Below are 19,864 nucleotides of genomic sequence, written 5' to 3'. Positions count from 1 at the left end.
TACGCGGGATCAGACACTGTCCCCCACCCCGCCTGTAGGGGTACGGGGAAACCGGATTTCTAGCAGTTCCCCTTACAATACAGGTGGGTCAAGCACATACATGCTAAAATATAAATAACCTGTTGCAGGGTCAAACTCACCACCACAAAACCTTTTTTTACTCTACAGCCTGTTAAAATTGTAGTGTTCCTAGCTGCCATACAAGTTAAAGGAAGTTAACCACTGTTAACCATATTCTACTGAGCAACCATGACATAGATTAATTTGTACGTTAGGGCTGCAAATAACGACAATTTTGATAGTCGACTAGCTATCTAGCTTCCTTAAAAAGAAAAGTGAATTTTGTAAATGTGGTGTGTTTAGAAAGTCTATAGTTAAAGTTATTTGTCATGCAACTCTGTCTCTCCCTGTTAGCAAGCCAGCTAACTATATTTTACAGAGGATAGTCAGAGAACCCATCCTTTAGATGTCCAACATGCCTCCGCTTTAAATTCACCCGCATCACAGACGTACTGCCATGAAAAGCTAGGTCTGCTTTGCCAATTGAGCAAGTTATTTGTGTCTTTGAGATGTTCAGGAGAAATGTTCCTTTACTGTCAGTTTTCTCTCACAATGTTTTGTCAAGCTGTCTGGCGCATTTTTGTTCCCACTGAGAAAAAAACAAGTGATGAACATTGATGTCATTTTTTAAAATCCATGTTTGACAACGTCAACTAATTGTTGCACCTTCTTTTATTGCTATATATTTGCTATATTGTCATAAGTGTGTCTGGTTCTATGGTTTTCTTCACACATTTCCTCTTTAAAAGCCAAAGAACAAGCAGCAACGCAATTTTTTTTTTTTTAATACAGATTTGAAGTAGTATGTTTGTCTTAAACAAGCTGACACATTTAGAGGTTCTATTCACTGTGATGGGCAGAAATATTACTACATACATTCCCAGTGAAAGGTTAGAAGACACCTCCTCATGGTATTCAACAAGAAAGTGTCTTATGTTTTTATATAAAAGGTATGCAGCAACGTGTCCGGGTTCGCCCACCGCGTCCGGGTGGACGCTACCGCGGAGTGCGTTCGCGCAGCAAAGAGTCCCTTCCTCCGAAAGACCTGGACCCTCTGACCAAGCAAATGCTTTCGGGCCGTCTGCTAAAGATCAACGAACTGCGCAACGCTCACGGTGAGCTGCAGCTGCGCATTGTGGAGCTGCAGAAGGAAAACCGTATTCTCAAGCAGGTACGGTCAGGTTCTGAATGATAACAATGTTTAAAGGAAATCATTTCTAATGTTTCTTTCATCCATCCTGCCACAGCTTCAGTTGCGTCAAGAGAAAGCCCTGCAGAACTACACGGACGCAGAGAGCAAAATCTCCAAGATGCTGTCATGCCACGCCAACGAGACCCACGTGCTGCGCGAGCGGCTCCGGCGCACTCAGGAGCGAGAGCGCGTTGCAGAGCGTCGGCTGAAGGAGAAAGAGGAGCAGCTGAGGAGGAGTCAGGTGACCATTGGCCGCATGAATAAGCTGGTCGAGCAGCGAGAATTGGGAGCCCGCGAGGAGCTGACCTTCAAGCTGGAGCAGGAGAGGGCTCGCACGCAAGAGGTTGAACTCAGGATGAAGGTATTAATTCATATTTACACTCCAAATTGATTTGAAGTGTGTGTTTAGTAATGTCCCACATTTCGATCCTGCTTGTGTGGAAGGAGCTGGAGAGGAACATGGAGCTGAGCAGCAGCAGTTACCAGAGACAGTTAGCTGCAGAGAGGAAGAAAATGCTCGTGGCTCAGGAGGAGATCAAGACTCTGCAGAAGGAGCTCGACCAACTCACCAACAAACTCCGGGTGCATAACTGTGCAAATATACAGTATCATACGTCATAAAAAATGCAAGCCATCCTAACTTTTTCTTTGGTTTTGCAGGAAAAAGAAAGGGAGTTAGAGATGAAGAACATTTATGCTCATCGCATGGGGAAACTCCCATTGCGGAAAGTCACTGAATGTGACAATAAATCAAAGCGTAAGCCTCATTTATTCATCTAGTTGAGTCATTTAGACTTCCTTCAATAAGCTAGCCAGAAGTTAAGCGAGCGCCAGTTGGCCTGTGGGTGATTGAAATGTTTTTATTTTTAATGTGGCGACTACTATTTAACGGCTTAACTTAACTGTTTTAAGAGAAGTAATACAAAGTAAATTGTGCATGAACATGTGCATACATGTCTTATTTGAATTGAGTGCTTGAAAAGTGATTTTGTCTTGTCTAACAAGTCCCCAGCAGGACCCATGCCAAGGCGTTGCAGACCCAAGACCGAACGAGCAGCCCGGATTTCCCCTCGCCTCCTCCCTCTGTCAGCAGTGATCCGGCACCAGACGGATATCTATCACTGAAGGTAAAGAATCATATCAGGCCGATATTTGCCTTCTTTAACTTATCGGCTGATGAGCTGCCAAGCACAGCTGATCATTACCGCTGCTGTGTGCCAGTGCTTAAGATTGTACTTGTGAAAGATTACTTCAAAGGGAATGCACGCTCAGGGGGACACCTGGTCGAGTTTAACAGCAAGCTAGAACAAACATGTAATTTACAAGCCACGTCTGCAAGGGCCTGATTTACTAAGATCCAAACACCACGTGGTAAACAGCGTGTGCAATTTATGAAATAACGTGTACTAATAGTGGTCGTGTTATGTGTGATCTACGAACACCGCGTGTGCAATTGAAAAGTCGTGTTGTTTAAATTAAAAATTTCTGTGTACTATACGGGGCATCACCACAGAGACACTCTCCTTTACTGCACATTCATGTTATCATGCTCCTACATGTGGTGTTTTGCTTTGTTTTCAAACATGCAGCAGACAATTTAGAAGCAGTCATGCAGTGCATCAACAATGAAACCATCTTTTTTTACAGCTTAACATACCCTAATTGGTGAGAGGCTGTACATTACTCCACTCAAGATTTAAAAAAAATGCATATTTAAAGCTTTTTCATAAAATAAATATTTTAATAACATATATTGTATGTGAAGAAGAAAAAACGCCATCAAAAAATACCAAAGGACACTAAAACGCATCAATTCAATTTGTTTTAATCAGTTCCTTAAGTCCTCCAACAGCTGTAAAAATTATAAAATTATGTTACTGAATAAATGGTATGTCTAATATTCTTTATTTGTCACCGTCCAAAATGTTGACAAATGTACCGTAGGACGAAGGATTCTTGTCAGTCCGTCGATTGTCTGTCTATGCAGCGAGCACTGATCCTGCAGCCGAGTGTGGTCACTTTGCACATCCTTCCGACACGTGCTATATAAAACACAAAAGAGGGCTCGCAAAACGGTGATGAATGTAGATAAAACACATTGCGCGTGCTAAATGATTATATTTGTATCTTTTCCTCCCAGAATTGTGGGAGTTTTGATGATCAGCATATATTTTGCATATCAATGAAGACAAGAGACACAAAATGGAATGCACGCCTTGTTCTGCTCACTTAACACACGCAATCCTATTTACACACGTTTAGTAGATCAAGTTTGCACATGCCTTAGTACACGCAAAGTTTTAGTAAATCAGGGCCCAAGTCTTTTCCAAGTACGATTAATACTGGAAGACTAGAGGAAAATAAGCATGATACACACACACACCGAGCAGGTCGACACAACCTAAACGCTAAAGCTTCAATGTAATAATAATAATAATAGTAGGCTCCAGCACCACCCGCGACCCCAAACGGGACAAGCGGTAGAAAATGGATGGATGATGATGATAATAATAATAATAATAATGGATTAGATTAATGTAGCGCTTTTGTAAATTGGGACGATCGATTTAGATGTTACTATCAATACCTAATATAGTATCAGTATATAGCAATACTAAATTGATTACATTGATGTTTTTCTTTTTCTTATTATTACAAAATAACTTTTGGTTATGTTTATTATTTTTACAAACTCAGGGAGTATATCTCTGGATACAGGAAGTATTCGAGGGCAAAACCCAAATGAGTTAAATGGGAGCCAATAGTATATAGCCAATAATATGATTTACAACAATACAAGCACGTTCAAAATGTAAGAAGATAAGCTTTATAACAATGTTTTTGTGTTTACTTATGTTATATGCTATTAAACATTTACATTTGTATGATCTATTGTCAAAGTATCGAATCGGGACTCAAAACCAGATTGGATGTGAGACCAAAAAATCGTATTTAGGCAAATTTTATAGAAATTTTGCTGTCAAACTTCAAGCATGTCTTTTGTCCCGTTTGATGTCACCAGCAAATGGACAAGGCAGATGAACCAGCAGAGGCGGACAAACGTCCAAACAGGGCGCAGCAGCATCAAAAGACAGAAGACGTAAGAGGCACGAAAGAGCAGGAGCCGAAAGAAGAACAACGACCAACAGGGTGGGAGATAGGAGACAAGGAGGACGAGGACAAAACAAGAGCCAGCTTCTTGGTAGATTTGAGGGATAGGAGCAGTAGCAGCAGCAGCAGCAGCAGGAAGAGCGGCAATGTCCAAGAGGAAGTAGACAGGTGGAACCATGAGGCGGTCGAGGCACGTCGCAGAAAGGACCAACTGCTGGCGAAAATGCGGGAAATCGATCTTCAAAATGAGGGGGTGCGGAAACCCATCTTCAGCGACACCTTTGAGTTTAATGCGGCTCCATCTGAGTGTCCCTCCTATGGTGTGGAGGATGCAAGTTTGATCGCTGGAGATGGAAACAGGGAAGTCGGACGTAGACGAAGCTTGCGATCCCAAAAATCCGATGAGGACTTAATTTTCGGGAGCTATGTGCCTTCTTTCGGGAATACCCGAAGTGTCCCTGCGCCTCTTATCAAAGAGGGCGGGGACTCTGCTTTACAAGCGATTGGTGTTTTTAGCCTCCGTGGGGCAGAAGTTGACAAAAAGCAAGAGAATGATGGCCTCTCAAAGAACAAAAAGTCCATTCTCATGCAGCAGCTGTTCGGCTCTCTGGCGACACCTTCTGGTGACGCTATCAGAACGGACGTCCATGACGTGAGCAGCAACAGCGTACGTTCGGGTACACGCGTGGGACGCATGAACTTCAGCACGTCAGCGCCGCCGTTGGCCTCCTCGAACACCCGTCACATTGTAGAAAGCCGGCCAACTGTGGTCGCCATACCTTCGTTTGATGATGACATCGAAGAACTAACCTTATGACATTTTTAAAAGGAAAACAAACTTAGCACTCGAGTGTGTGTCGAATATAGTTATTTTTTTAGTTGCACTTTCACCTGTTTTGATTTTAAATTTAGTGCACTTGTCCTGTTCTGTTTTGTATTTATTATTACATTATTTAGTTAAATACATGATACGTCATTTGTCTTTATAAATATGTCTATAAATAGGGGTGCAACGATTAATCGGTTAATTTATTTGTCAAAAAGCTTTGATTTATATTCTGTTGCTTCGATTAATCGTTTAATGAGTGTAATGAATAAAAAATGAAAAAATCCAGACCGCATAGAGTGCACAAAACCTTAAATAGGCGGACATAGTTTCCGCACGGCCGCTGCAATCGAGCACACATGAGAGAGGTGGCGCGTGGGTGCTGTGATCTCTGTGGCAGAGAACAGCAGAGATTTTTTTCTATCTTTTGATAATGCACACATGTTAAAAGTGCAATTTCAATGTTGATGATGTATACTTATAAAAAAATTTTTTAAGTTTATTGCAAGTGAAAAAATTGTTTTACTATTTTCCCTAAAATCTGCATTTAAGCTATAAAGTGTGTTACTCGATTAAATGAACAAAACAATCAATAGATTACTCTATTACAGGGGTCTCCAACCTTCAGCATGCAAAGAGCCATTTTAGGCCATTTCCCACCAAATAAAACCCACCTAGAGGTGTTTGATCCCTAAAACGACGATAACACCAGTTTTACAGAAAACCCAGTATTTTTGCTCTGATCAGCTTTCCGCAGCAGTTACGAAACTGCTCTTTTTTTTGGGTCGTATCTTTCTACGAATGCTGTGTTTGTTCTGGAAATGTCTTTCAACATTTGATTTTTTGTTGTTTGCCATTTTCTCCCCACATATTAAGAACACACCTTGTCAACAGTGAAAGCAAATGAGTCTGTCCATGAAGCATTAAATGTTCAATTGTCATCACAAATGTTGCTCTTTTTTGATCTGTCCATTGCCAGCTTAGCAGGGATTGACCACTAAAAAAAATACAAAATACAAACGATGACGTACATTTCGATCTCCAAAATATTCAAATGTTTTATTTTTATATTACAAGTACAAACCCCTGCTATATTATAATAATCCATTTCTGCAGCCCTAATATACACTACCGTTCAAAAGTTTGGGGTCACCCAAACAATTTTGTGGAATAGCCTTCATTTCTAAGAACAAGAATAGACTGTAGAGTTTCAGATGAAAGTTGTCTTTTTCTGGCCATTTTGAGCGTTTAATTGACCCCACAAATGTGATGCTCCAAAAACTCAATCTGCTCAAAGGAAGGTCAGTTTTGTAGCTTTTGTAACGAGCTAAACTGTTTTCAGATGTGTGAACATGATTGCACAAGGGTTTTCTAATCATCAATTAGCCTGCTGAGCGAATGACCAAACACATTGTACCATTAGAACACTGGAGTGATAGTTGCTGGAAATGGGCCTCTATACACCTATGTAGATATTGCACCAAAAACCAGACATTTGCAGCTAGAATAGTCATTTACCACATTAGCAATGTATAGAGTGTATTTCTTTAAAGTTAAGACTAGTTTAAAGTTATCTTCATTGAAAAGTACAGTGCTTTTCCTTCAAAAATAAGGACATTTCAATGTGACCCCAAACTTTTGAACGGTAGTGTACATATAAATAAATAGGTAAAGTCCACTAACACAACAAGTACTACAAAAGGTTCATCCACAGTTCAATGTTTTTATTCATTTATTACAATTGGTACAAGTTAAAGTCAAAAATATTTATTTTTAAATCTCTCCTATTAAGTTTTTTATTCATTATGAAGAGTATTTAATATTTTAGAACAAGATTAAATGTACAGATGTTTTTATTTATTATTGTGTTGAGTCATTATTTTTTTTTATAATAGGTAAAATAAAGTACACCCATGGGACCTAATACAAGAGTTTCCTCCATAATTAAACTTTTTTTTATTAATAATGAAAAAGTTTAGAATCACAAATTGTGATATGCTTGTATATTATACTTTTTAATGCAAACACTTATAGTAAACAAGTCCATCATGTGCCCTAGTAGCCTTTTTTAGTTTGCATTGTTGTACGTCATAAGGCAGACGACACCTACCTAGCATAGTGTGCGCATACGCGGGACAGTGTCTCCTAGCAACCGCCATCTGACCCAACCTCTCAGTCCCTCCTCCTGTCGCTGGAACAAGTGGACCGTCTGAAGACCTGTGGGAGGAGATTAAATAAAACGGAACGAGTGAGTTTTTTTCTTTTTCTTCTTGAGAGGGTGAGTATGGTGGTCTTCACTCGTCTGTCTGTTTCTTAACAAATTCTCTAAAACAATACGACGAGTTACAAACGAGCTGTTAGAACCGGAAGTGGGTCACCAGAGGAGTCACGTGGTAAGAATAAATCGTACCTCGTTAGGCTAATTGTTAACTAGCTAGCTCTTTTGTAGCGTAACATCATAAATCAAATAACTGCTTATCTGCATTTATCAGAAATACAAATGCTATTTTTCTAGTAAAGTATACCTGCAAATATTTCTGAGGAAAGTACAAAGATTGAACTTAAAGGGGTGCATTCATTGAACTCACCTTTGAGAAAAATGTTGACCTTTTGTGTATTTAATATATAAAAAGACACTACGTGTTATTAGTAGTAGTAACATGTAGTTATTTGTTTAAGGACTAAAATAAATTGTACTGACAGTAAAAAAAAAAAAGACTGATGGTAAATGTTTTATTTTATTTTTATTATTGCACAAATGTTTAAAGTGTAATTTCAATGTTGATTATGTGCATTATATATATATATATATATATATATATATATATATATATATATATATATATATATATATATATATATATATATATATATATATATATATACTACCGTTCAAAAGTTTGGGGTCACCTAAACAATTTTGTGGAATAGCCTTCATTTCTAAGAACAAGAATAGACTGTCGAGTTTCAGATGAAAGTTCTCTTTTTCTGGCCATTTTGAGCGTTTAATTGACCCCACAAATGTGATCCTCCAGAAACTCAATCTGCTCAAAGGAAGGTCAGTTTTGTAGCTTCTGTAACGAGCTAAACTGTTTTCAGATGTGTGAACATGATTGCACAAGGGTTTTCTAATCATCAATTAGCCTTCTGAGCCAATGAGCAAACACAGTGTACCATTAGAACACTGGAGTGATAGTTGCTGGAAATGGGCCTCTATACACCTATGTAGATATTGCACCAAAAACCAGACATTTGCAGCTAGAATAGTCATTTACCACATTAGCAATGTATAGAGTGTATTCCTTTAAAGTTAAGACTAGTTTAAAGTTATCTTAAAAAAAGCGGCCTACCCCGGGGCGGTATAGCTCGGTTGGTAGAGTGGCCGTGCCATCAACCTGAGGGTTGCAGGTTCGATTCCCGCTTCCGCCATCCTAGTCACTGCCGTTGTGTCCTTGGGCAAGACACTTTACCCACCTGCTCTCAGTGCCACCCACACTGGTTTAAATGTAACTTAGATATTGGGTTTTCACTATGTAAAGCGCTTTGAGTCACTAGAGAAAAGCGCTATATAAATATAATTCACTTCACTTCACATCTTCATTGAAAAGTACAGTGCTTTTCCTTCAAAAATAAGGACATTTCAATGTGACCCCAAACTTTTGAACGGTAGTGTATATATATATATATATAAGTTTATGGCAAGCAAAAAAAAAATAATACATTGTAAAAAGACTGATGGACAAATGTGCTGACTGCATTTAAAAGTTTTTTTTATTTTATTTGTTATTATTATTATTATTATTATTATTTTTGTTGTTGTTGTTGTTGTTGTTTTGTTTTTGTTTTGTTTTGGTGTATGTATGTGTGTGTATATGTGTGCATATGTATATGTATGTAGGTGTATATATATGTGTGTGTGTGTGTGTATGTGTATATGTATATGCATGCATGTGTGTAAGTGTATGTATGTGTATATACATATATGTATGTATATGTGTATGTGTGTATGTATGTGTGTATGAACGTGTAGGTGTGTGTATGGGTGTGGATGTCCGGTGGATCGATTGGCCTGTATGTGGATGAGTTGGGGTAGGTGGCTTGGTGGCCTCTGTGGTAGCTGGGGGTGTGCGTTGTTATGGTTTACGGGGTAGGTCGCTTTTTTTTGTTTCGGTTTCGGCGGCCGCGGGTGTTTGTACTGCGGACGGGCGGTGGTGGTGATGGTTGCTGTGGTACTGCCGGCGGTTGGCGTCGCTGTGTTGGGTTGGAGTGGTTGGGGGACTGTGGCTGGTATCTGTGCGCTTGTGGGGTTGTGGGGGCTGGCTGGCGTTGGCTTATCGGCTGGTTTGGGGGCTGGCGTGCGGACGGGGTGCATTGACTTCTTCCCCAGTTGGGGGGCGCCATCCCCTGGCCGGAACTCGTATGGGTACGTTGCTGTGTGGATGGCTGGGATGCGGTGTTTGCATTGGGCATGGGGCTGTGCCGTTTTTCTGCGTTTGGTTGCTGGTATTGGCTCTGCGGGGTTGGGTTGGGGCGGACGGGGGCTGGCTTTGTTTGGCGGGGGTGGGCTCGCGTGGCGTCACGCTAAAGTGGTCTGGTGTGGGTCACGGGCCGTGGGGGGGGGGGGTAAAGGGGGGGGGCGGCTTCCTGGCCGTAGTTCCTGGTTGTCGGCCGCATGGACTGGGGGGGATGTCCGGGCCCTCTACTCCTCCTACTTATAGCACACAGTCACACAAATATAGGACTTTGGGGGATTGTCCTGCGGGGAGGCATGGCGGGGGGTTGAGGATGCCTCCTATGGGGCTCCAGTCCTCCTGTCTTGTCCTCTGCTCGTCCATCCCTCAATCTTAGCTGCATATTAGACACTTAGGATTTGGAGGGCTCGTCTTGGTTGGGACCCACCAAGACCTTGATGTCCCCCAATTTTAATCGCATTATTAGTTCCCACAAGCATACATATCTCACTCACGCTACAGTACACGCATCAATAGGGACTGGAGGTCGGCTGTAATGGCTGACCTCCTAATTTTAACTACACAGTAGACACTCTGGGGGCCTTGTACACATGCATGTGGGGGGGTTGGGGTTCGGCGCACCCCTCATTGCCTCGTCGGCCGGCGCAGATTCCGGGGACTGCGTTCTGGTGGCCTGCCAGGCTTTTATTAATTTATTATTATTATTATTATTTATATGTATATATGTGTATATATATATATATATATATATATATATATATATAAATTGTTGCGTTTGACCAGATGTTCCTCCAAGTGGGATGTAAAGCGCTGGTCAGTCCCAAGTTCCTTAATGACATATAAACTGACTCAAAGGTACCACTAAGCACAGAATAGGTATTTTGTAATTTATTGTCAAATATTTGAGAATAGAGACCAGCCTCGAACAACACATCCAAATGCGTAGCCCAAGTTGATCTGGCATTCCAAAGGAAAAAGCAACTATTTTCACACAAAGAAAGCCCCCATCCCCCCCCCCTCTCAACACTGATAAGAAGAGAGACTTGGGGGTTGTGTTCACATTCCTGATGGTTTACGACCCTGTCTAAACAGGCAATCTGAAGACAAAGAGAAACTAGTATACAGAGTATACATGGAAAATTATGAGCTGATTCAAACATGATTATGAATAAAGAAATAGCTCTTAAACATATGCATTATCCACAATCCCCCTTCAGATCTTATCCAAAAGATCTCTCCTACGAGAGCAACACCTCTAAAGCACGCCCTACATTAAAGTAGGTGCTGTTTTGGTTTTCGAGCAAGCTATCGATAAACAATCAAACCATAGTTACATGGGAGAGAGAAGAAGGGAGTCAACGTCAATGTCGTCATTGTCAGGGAAGGAAACTAGCGGTCCCTGAAAGTCACCACTATGCTTGACCCCCTTCAGTGACATAGCAAGCCCAGAACCAGGGTGGGGTTGACCTTTGACAGCTCTAACAATGATGCGGGTGCATAGAGACCTAGCACAAGGGGCAATAAGGCATCCGCATGAGGTTATGACGGCCAAGAAAACTCCAATGGAGACCAGGGCCGACTTAATTAGGTCAGACCACCTGCCAAAGGTGTTATGAAGCCAATCTTTAAAGGGGTCAGAGACACCAGAAACTTCAGTAAGTTCTTAGGCTCTGAGGCCTTCTAAGGCGCTCTGGACCGAGCCATCGGGGGCAGCATTGTTAGGAATGAAGGTACAGCATTGGTCACCAAACATTGCACACACACCTTCTTCCTTGGCTAGGATGCGGTCAAGGGCTATGCGGTTCTGGATGGCCATGAGGGAGGTCGGGGCAAGTTGTTCAGCAAGTCCCTCAACGGCGTCACGAGTCAGGTTGGTCAGTCTCAACAGATTATAAAAAACATAGTTAATGCGTTCTACATTTTTAGTAGCAGTCACAGGGAAAATAGCACCAATGATAGGAAGGTTCTCGAAACCTGCACAGGATTCACACCACAATTTGTGTTGTGAGGGGACCCCTCTTGGTTGTCCAATTGCATCAAAGTAAACACCATCAGGGTTTCTCATCAGATCAAAGGAGCCCTTTACACTCCTTCGAGATAAAACATGGCGGCGTCGGCGAGAAGTTAGAGAGGCCGCTGAGACAGGAGTTACAAGGGGAGTTAATTTGGTACCCACTAGGGTGAGTGGGGTCACCAGTCTAACCATAGCACAAAGCCCTACGGATAACGTTGGGATTCTAATGTACAATCTGTGCTCCCCGCAATACCAGAATAAGTCAGCTCGTGCCCAAGGGCCTATCCTTGAGCCGTCTATCAGTGTGGTGCACCAGGAAGGGTTAATGTCACCCAATTTGTTGGGGGACGAAGAGGGTCCTTTGAATTGAAAACACGTGTAATTCAGCTTTTGGTCCACAAATGGAAGAAGTCGGGTGGCATTGTCAACAGAAGGGTACACATGTCAGTCAACTTAAAAGGGGCGGGGTAAGTGTGGGGAAAAGGACGTCCAGCGGAACAAGCAACACAGTCACCCAGGTTTTGGCATCCACCTGAGCCACAGGTTTACCTGTACCCGCTCCTAAGGTCAAAGTTACCAGGCCTTCGGTGGTGATGTCATTAGCACGCACAGATGTGAGAGCCTTTGAAACACCACCAAGGTGGGGTGGTACTTTAGGTGCTACAGAGGGTGTAGAGGTAGTTAACGCCCTCTCAAGGACATTAATTTTAATAATTCCTTTAGAGTCTGTATCAGTCAGGTCAACCCCCAAAACAACATAAAAGGGACGATGGGCACCACTTACCATAGTATGTTGTCTGCATCCAACACCAATGGTTCAGGGTTGAGTCGTAACAAATATAGAGGTTATTACCACGGTAATAGCTATTGTGTCCCCCGTAATTAATCACACCGCACAGGTCAAAAAATAGGTCTTGCTATCCCCTTTGACCCAGTCTATTTAAAGTCCGCTGTATGTTCTTAGACACTTGTCAGTCACTGTCGTCAGGAAGGATGAACTGAGACACAAAAACAGTAGAACACGCCCAAGCACCAGTCCGTCAGGGAACACTACCGGGTGTAACATCCTGCCTTTCGTCTATCAATATCAGAGTAATTTAGGTAACAAAACGGGGATAAACATTAAACTTTTCACTTAATGTAACGACACATGTAGTTATGCTGAAAACAAGCAAGAGAAATTGGATAACTTCGAGTATAAAGGCTGGTCTCAAATAAAGATATACAATATAGAAGTTAAAAAGAGTAATATAGGTAGAAAATCTCTCTCTCAGCGTCGTCTTCTGGGCTGTAGGATTATGTGTGTGTAATTAAAGCCTCGCTCTTCTATGACCTAGAGGGGGAGAGGTTACTAGCACAATCACCCCTTATGTGTGTTACTTCATTAACACACACACTAAAAATGAGTCGTTTTCTGCTCCCGTTCTTCTTCAGATGCCTCAGGCTCAAAAGGCGCTGCTGGGGGGTCGAGTGGGGCAGATGTAGTGGCGATGTCAGCAATGATATCCGCTGGTAATCTGTCAGGTTCTTCAGCAGGAGTGTAGAGGGAGAGGTGGTACCAGGTGTCCCCTTTTCCAGCTAGTCGAAGGGCGTGAGACGTCCGTTCCACGACCTTGAAGGGACCAGTCCACCTGGGCTCCGTCCACTTGCGTTTGATGACCTAGATCTTGACCCTCTCAGCGGGCGGAAGGGAATCTGGAGTGGCGGGCTGTCATCCTCGTATCTGTACAGAAGAACTGGCACACAAATTCTGCATTTTTTGTGTAAAATACCATTTTGGTTTTACGCTGAGTCCTCCTTCCATGGGGGGCTGCTTGTCCTGTGAATGGCTGACATGTATGCAGCTCATAGGGTGAAAAACTCAAAGGGCGGTAAAACAGTTTTATTCACGGACCTTCGAATGATCATTAACGCTAATTGCAACATGTCAATCCAATTAAATTTGGTCTGTGCACAGATTTTAGCCAATTAGTTTTTAATGTTCTGGTCCATCCTTTCAACCTTACCTTGGGACTCAGGATGGTACCCCAAACCTGTGTTCTAGTCCGAAAGCCTTTTCAACCAAGGCTAAGTGAGTTTTTTTTTTTTTTTTTTTAAGTGGTTGCCGTTGTCTGACCTAATCTTTTTGGGGAAACCATGTCGGGGTACTAGGTCATTCACAAGTCATTTAATTACTGATATTGCATCCTCTTTTGAGGTTGTTGTTGCTTCCGGCCAACCACTGTGATTGTCAACACAAGTCAGTACGTACCTTTTCCCTTGTACCGTATTGATCATATCAGTGAAATCAAAGACTATACATGGTTCACCCTCACCTCCTCCCTATTCTAAATTTGATCTACTTAACTACTATCGATGTGTAAAATCGTTATTTTCAAATTAAAATGTAGTTATAACTTCTTACCCACGGGAAAAATGTTAAAACTATGGAATGTGTCAGAGTCGGATTATTGTCGATTTTGTTCCAAGGAGTCTGTATCCACCCTCACTCACCCCCTTCTGTTTCTGAAAAAAGGACTGTGTTAGTAATACTATCACTTTCAGAAACATCTAAGAAAAAGGTCAACTAATAGCCAAGTAGCGGAGGACAAGTCATGTTTGAGGTCAATGATAGTCTCTTTAGCCTCTGTGGTCCACTGGGGGGTGTTGTTAGGGTAGGGGACCCCTTAGCAATATCACAAATAACTCAAACTCCACTAAATATGCTTATATTTTATATTGTCACAAATACTAGAAAAATACTACCCGTATGGCGGATGCTTTATCAATAGTATTTTGAAATTTTACCACACCTGGTGGCCCCAATAATTGATTAAGTCAAGCTCATGTTGTAGAAAGTCGAATGATGCGGACACGTTTGTTACTGAATACTTTCTATCAGACTTCTGCCATGGCAACTTTGTGTATGTAATGAGCAACTATAATTATTTGATATGCTTAAATGTGTAATGTTTGGCAGCTACGCCGTGTCTTATCATTGCACCTAAGTTCTTTGGTTTTGTAGGCGAGACAGAGAGCAAGTGAACAATGTGGGACACAATTGTGTCCATCTTATACCATGCTAGTTGTTTCAAAGATAGGTCAACATGAGCAACCACACCTTGAGTTCCAACATATATAAATATACAAAGGAGTCAAAGGTCTCCTGGTATGAGTGTCTAACTGGTGATCATAACATATGGCGAGTCGGGTGGCAGAACACACGGAAGCATCTCAGCCAGTCAGGGTTTTCACTGTTAGAGCAGTTGGATGTCAGCCATTCCTGTTGTTTCAGGCTGTGGTAGGAGCCTTGGTAGTGGTGTCGCAGCTTGGTGGTTGAGCCGTCAGGTAACACCAGGAATGTTCCTTCTGTGCGATTTGAATGTCAGGGTACAGTCTGTAAAGGAGGTCCAGCAATCTGGCAGGGTGTGTGCAGGTCAATCACGAAGGGGTGCTTTAGTGTGTGTCCCGCAATCTGAACCGGAAGTGGTTTGGTGACAGGTAACCTTCTTGTGACCCCAGCGAAGCCTTCAACCTTTAAAGAGGAAGCACACAGTTTCTTTGGTACCTTTGCATTCAGAATCGAATGGGTGGCGCCAGTGTCAATCACAAACTGATAACATTGTCGTTGATACTCATGTCCAGCAGGGGGCCAGTCTGTATCTCCTGCTGGGGCTCCTGCAGTGGGCGTCCTTTGCCACGCTTTTGTGTTCGTTTGTTGGCAGTACGGAACATTTCCTGTTCGGAAATGTTCGGACAGTCACAACTCCAGTGACCAGGCTGGTCACAGCCGAAACAGTTTCCACCCCGGACTGGCTTTGAAGCACGGTGTTGTCCACCACCCGAGTCCAACCGTCTGGTCGCACGTCTGTTGAGGATTCTTTCCTCCACCTGTTGGAACTCAGAAACAAGGTCACCCAGTGCTGAATATACCCTAGCTGATTTTTTACTAATTAGTTCTTTTGACCTTTTATCTTCAGCGATCTGTAAATTAAGGAGTTGTTTCCTTGCTGCTCTGTCCTCAGCCTTATCATTTTCATCTTGCTTAGTCCAATTCTGCATGTGGTGGATAAGGTGCCTCTCCCAGGTAGCACCGTCAGCTCCTGGTATATCAGGATTAGCATCCATCCTTTTTTTCACCACAGTTGGCATTGCGTCAAGTACGGCTCGTCTAAAAAATTGTCGGTGTTCCCCTTCTTTACTGGGGTGCACACCTGTAGCACGTGACCATTGCTCTTTAGCTTGGTTTATGAATACATAAGGTGACTCACCATCTTTCCACTGTTAAGTGGGTGTGGCATTTTGACACGGAAGAGGAAAGAGACTGCGCATAGCAGTAGCTATGTCGTGGATGTATGGTGTTATCGGCAAGGTCTGAGGTTCAGCCATTAATCCTGCTTGTTGTTCCATATTTTGGCCATCTTGCGTGGAAACACAACGATACAAAATGCCTCTAAAGTCTCCTACTGAGAGAGTGTACCCTGCTGTTAGTTTGTCTAACGTGTTAAGCCAAAGACTCCCACCTTCAGACACAGGTGGGAGTTTGTCAACAATGGCCTGCATGTCTGCAACAGCAAAAGGCTTATATTGGAATCTGCCGCTATTATCAGGAAAAAGTGGATATGCGTGTCCCTCCAGCTTTTTTGAGCGTATGTTGTATGGATGTGGTTCATGTGGGTGTTGGTCAATGTAGCCTTCCATTGAGCCATTAACAGTTACAGGAGACCACAAAGTCTGGCTCTGTTGTGTGTTGCTCAAGAATGTCTGATGTGCACGTGAGAGACTGTCATCTACTGGGGGAGGGCATTTGTTTATGGCAACAAAATGGTCTGGCGTGTAAAGTGAGGAGTTTTGCGTTGACTCATGCATTATCTGCTGTCTAGTAAGATTAGGCATATTCGGGAGGTTTTCCGCTGGGTGGCTGTTATTTTGGGGCTTAGGCACCAGAGGTGAATTACACTCAGGAGACAGCGTTAGTTTTGGAGGAGGGTTCAATCTTAGAGAGGCTGTGTGAGCACCGCCCTCATTTGTCACAGGAGTAGGGGGTGAACCAGAGAGCTTTGTTTCTGTTTCGACCACCAGGGCTCCTTCTGTGACTGTCAAAAGTGGATATAAAGACGCCTCCGGCTTTACGTCATAGGGCGGTGGCTTAGTCAAAGTCTGGGCGGGTCGTTTGAATTGTCTTACGCATGCGCGGCAGACAAAAAACCAATCAGTCAATTCTGTCATTAATCATCGGTTCTTTTGTTGCATTTCGTTTTTCCACGTAATCCCCGTTTACTTTTATCATACGCCAAACTCTTAAATTCTCTCCCTGAGTGTTCCATTTTCACCAGCGCACACACACACACACACACACACACACACACATGATCACGCGCATCCAGCACACACACACACACACATGCACATGTAAGCACTCACGCACACACAAGCAAGTGCCTACGGCCCTATGCACACACACACACACACACACACGCACACGTAATCACTCTCTCTCTGCGTTTCACTTTACCATAAAACTTCCAGTTACTTTTTTATTTTATTTTTTATTTTACCAGACGTTTGAGTTCACAACTTTTCGAGTATTGTAAACTCCCTCTTAACCCTTTCAAGGAACGTTCTCTTTTCTTTATTTTTTTATTTTTTATTTTTTTTCCTTTTTAAACTCTACCTGCTAATTCCATTGTCGACAACAGTGCATTCAATTGATTATTAAACAGTAATGATTCATCACATTTTCCCCAGCCGTCATCACATTCTTTTCTGTCACACTCCTTGGCCATTGTGTCTATTTTTCCTTAATTTTAGCGCACACTAAAGTGTCGCCGGGACCTCACAACCAGGGAATCTTTATTGTATTTATTACAAATGGCCTCCAGCCGTGGAATTTATCATATGGTACAGAAGGGCCTCCTCCCGTACGATTCTTAATTTTAACGCACACGTTAATGCCGTAGGGAACTCGCAACCAGGGAGTATTTACTGTATTTTACAAATGGCCTCCAACCCATCCTTAATTTGTGTGCACATAAAGATGTCACAGGGATCTTACAACCAGGGAGTATTTACTGTACCATATGATGGGCATCCAACCCGTTACTCTTTTAGGCGGCGACCAACTACCCAGGGTGAGCCACACCCAACTATTAGTTCACTCGTCAATGAAACTGCCCGTCACGGTAATCGAGACACAATGACGTGAGTTGACCACTTATTTACAATTTTAATGCAATGGCAGGCTCGGCAAAAATGCAATCAATCTATCAAAATCACCATTCTGTGTCTGGGGTACAAAGCAGTGTTTAACTTACAGACTTCTGGGCAGACTCCTAATGCAGATTTTATCTAAAAAGAAAGGTTCTGCTTACCTTGAATTATGTTTTGGCCATGTGAGTCTGTCCAGAAGATTGCAAGAGAAGGTCCAATTGTCAGCGTGTCATCCCGGACGAGCCCCCAAATTGTTGCATTTGACCAGATGTTCCTCCAAGTGGGATGTAAAGCGCTGGTCAGTCCCAAGTTCCTTAATGACATATAAACTGACTCAAAGGTACCACTAAGCACAGAATAGGTATTTTGTAATTTATTGTCAAATATTTGAGAATAGAGACCAGCCTCGAACAACACATCCAAATGCGTAGCCCAAGTTGATCTGGCATTCCAAAGGGAAAAGCAACTCTTTTCACACAAAGAAAGCCCCCATCTCCCCCCCCCCTCCTCTCAACACTGATAAGAAGAGAGACTTGGGGGTTGTGTTCACATCCCTGATGGTTTACGACCCTGTCTAAACAGGCAATCTGAAGACAAAGAGAAACTAGTATACAGAGTATACATGGAAAATTATGAGCTGATTCAAACATGATTATGAATAAAGAAATAGCTCTTAAACATATGCATTATCCACAATATATATATATATATATATATATATATATATATATATATATATATATATATATATATGTGTATGTGTGTATATGTGTATGTGTATGTATGTATATATATATATTTGTTTTTTAATTTATTTATTTTTTTTAATTTTTTTAATTTTTTAATTTTTATTTTATTATTTTTTTTTTTTAAATAATTTTTATTATTTACTTACTTTATTTTATTTAATTATTTGTATTTGTTATTTTTAATTTAATTTAATTTGTATTTCATTTTATTATTATTATTTTTAAAATTATTATTATTTTTGTTTAATCTTACTATTTATTTGTGTGTCTGGCGTCGCGCGGGTCTCGCTTCCTGTTGGGTGGGGTCCGTGCCCGTGTGGCCCGACCTTGCGCTGTGGGGTCTCTGTTGGCGACTTGATGTGGTGGCGGCGCGGCGCCCGTGTCTGGTCTGGATACTGTGTCTCGGTTGTTTGGGCGGTGGTGTGTTTGTGCGGGTTTGGGTTGGGGTGGCGGGGTCTTTTGGTGGGGGGGGGGGGGGGTGTTGGTGTCTCTTGTTTGCGTGTTGGCGTTTGGGCTTGCTGGCGGGCTGGTGCTGGCTGGTCTCTGTGATCCTGTTGGCGTGTGGTTGCCGGTCGCGGTTTTTTTTTGATCGCTTTGATCTGATTGGGTGGTGCTGGGTGTTGTGGCTGCTGTTTCTGCTGCCGTTTGTTTGTGGTGTGGGCGCCCGTGGCTGCTGGGTCTGGTGCAGGGGGGTGGCTGATGTTGTGACTGGTGGCAGCGCGCGCGCGTGGTGGTTGTCGGGGCTGAAACACTGTGTATATGTATGTGTATGTGTGTGTGTGTATGTATGTATGTATGTATATATACGTGTATGTGTATGCATGTGTATGTGTGTGTATGTGTACATGTGTATGTTTATGTGTATGTATATATATATGTATGTATATTTCTGGGGGTGCATTCTGGGCCTGCCTGTCGGGTGGGGGTCGGCGCCTCAGGCTACTGCATCCGGACTGCGTGTCTGGAGCTCCTGGGTCCCACCGTCCATCCCTTCCGGGTGCCCTTCTTGGTTGGGGCCTGCTGGGTCTGGTCCCTGCGTCTACTGTGGTAGCTTGGTGCTGCAGGGTATTCCGAGGTGCTGCGAGTCGGCCAGTTGTTGGGGTAGCGACCTTGTGTGTCAGCATGTCTGTGATCTTCTTTTAATTCTTTTTTTTTAATTGTATTTATTTATTTTTTAATAAATAGATTTAATTATTTATTTATTCTTATTTTTTTAAATATATTTTATTAATATTATTATTATTATTATTA

General features: G+C 42.3%; 2 protein-coding genes across 4 annotated transcripts in view; both read left to right on the top strand.

The window, feature by feature from the left end:
• The window catches only part of LOC133648506 (lebercilin-like), a 7,412-nt gene extending 2,029 nt beyond the window's left edge, over positions 1-5,383 (top strand). Inside the window, exons 2-8 of the mRNA XM_062044669.1 lie at positions 1-83; positions 1,011-1,231; positions 1,308-1,613; positions 1,697-1,834; positions 1,913-2,009; positions 2,258-2,379; positions 4,275-5,383. The exon at positions 1-83 is cut by the window's left edge and continues 312 nt beyond it. Of these exons, the coding sequence (XP_061900653.1) occupies positions 1-83; positions 1,011-1,231; positions 1,308-1,613; positions 1,697-1,834; positions 1,913-2,009; positions 2,258-2,379; positions 4,275-5,180 (1,873 nt within the window). The 3' untranslated portion in view covers positions 5,181-5,383. The remainder of the gene's footprint in view (positions 84-1,010; positions 1,232-1,307; positions 1,614-1,696; positions 1,835-1,912; positions 2,010-2,257; positions 2,380-4,274) is intronic.
• A 1,925-nt stretch (positions 5,384-7,308) lies between these two features.
• fam167ab (family with sequence similarity 167 member Ab) overlaps positions 7,309-19,864 on the top strand; it is a 36,447-nt gene continuing 23,891 nt past the window's right edge. Inside the window, exon 1 of one of the 3 annotated variants that reach the window (XM_062044671.1) lies at positions 7,309-7,437. The gene's annotated coding sequence lies outside the window, so the exon portion shown is untranslated. Of the gene's footprint in view, positions 7,583-19,864 lie in introns of all 3 variants that reach the window. The other 2 variants (XM_062044670.1, XM_062044672.1) reach the window with 2 other exon arrangements.

The sequence above is a fragment of the Entelurus aequoreus genome, linkage group LG04 (assembly GCF_033978785.1).
Source record: "Entelurus aequoreus isolate RoL-2023_Sb linkage group LG04, RoL_Eaeq_v1.1, whole genome shotgun sequence".
In the NCBI taxonomy this organism is placed as follows: domain Eukaryota; kingdom Metazoa; phylum Chordata; class Actinopteri; order Syngnathiformes; family Syngnathidae; genus Entelurus; species Entelurus aequoreus.
Note: the sequence above shows the minus strand (reverse complement) of the source record. Positions and strands in the feature narration are given on the sequence as shown.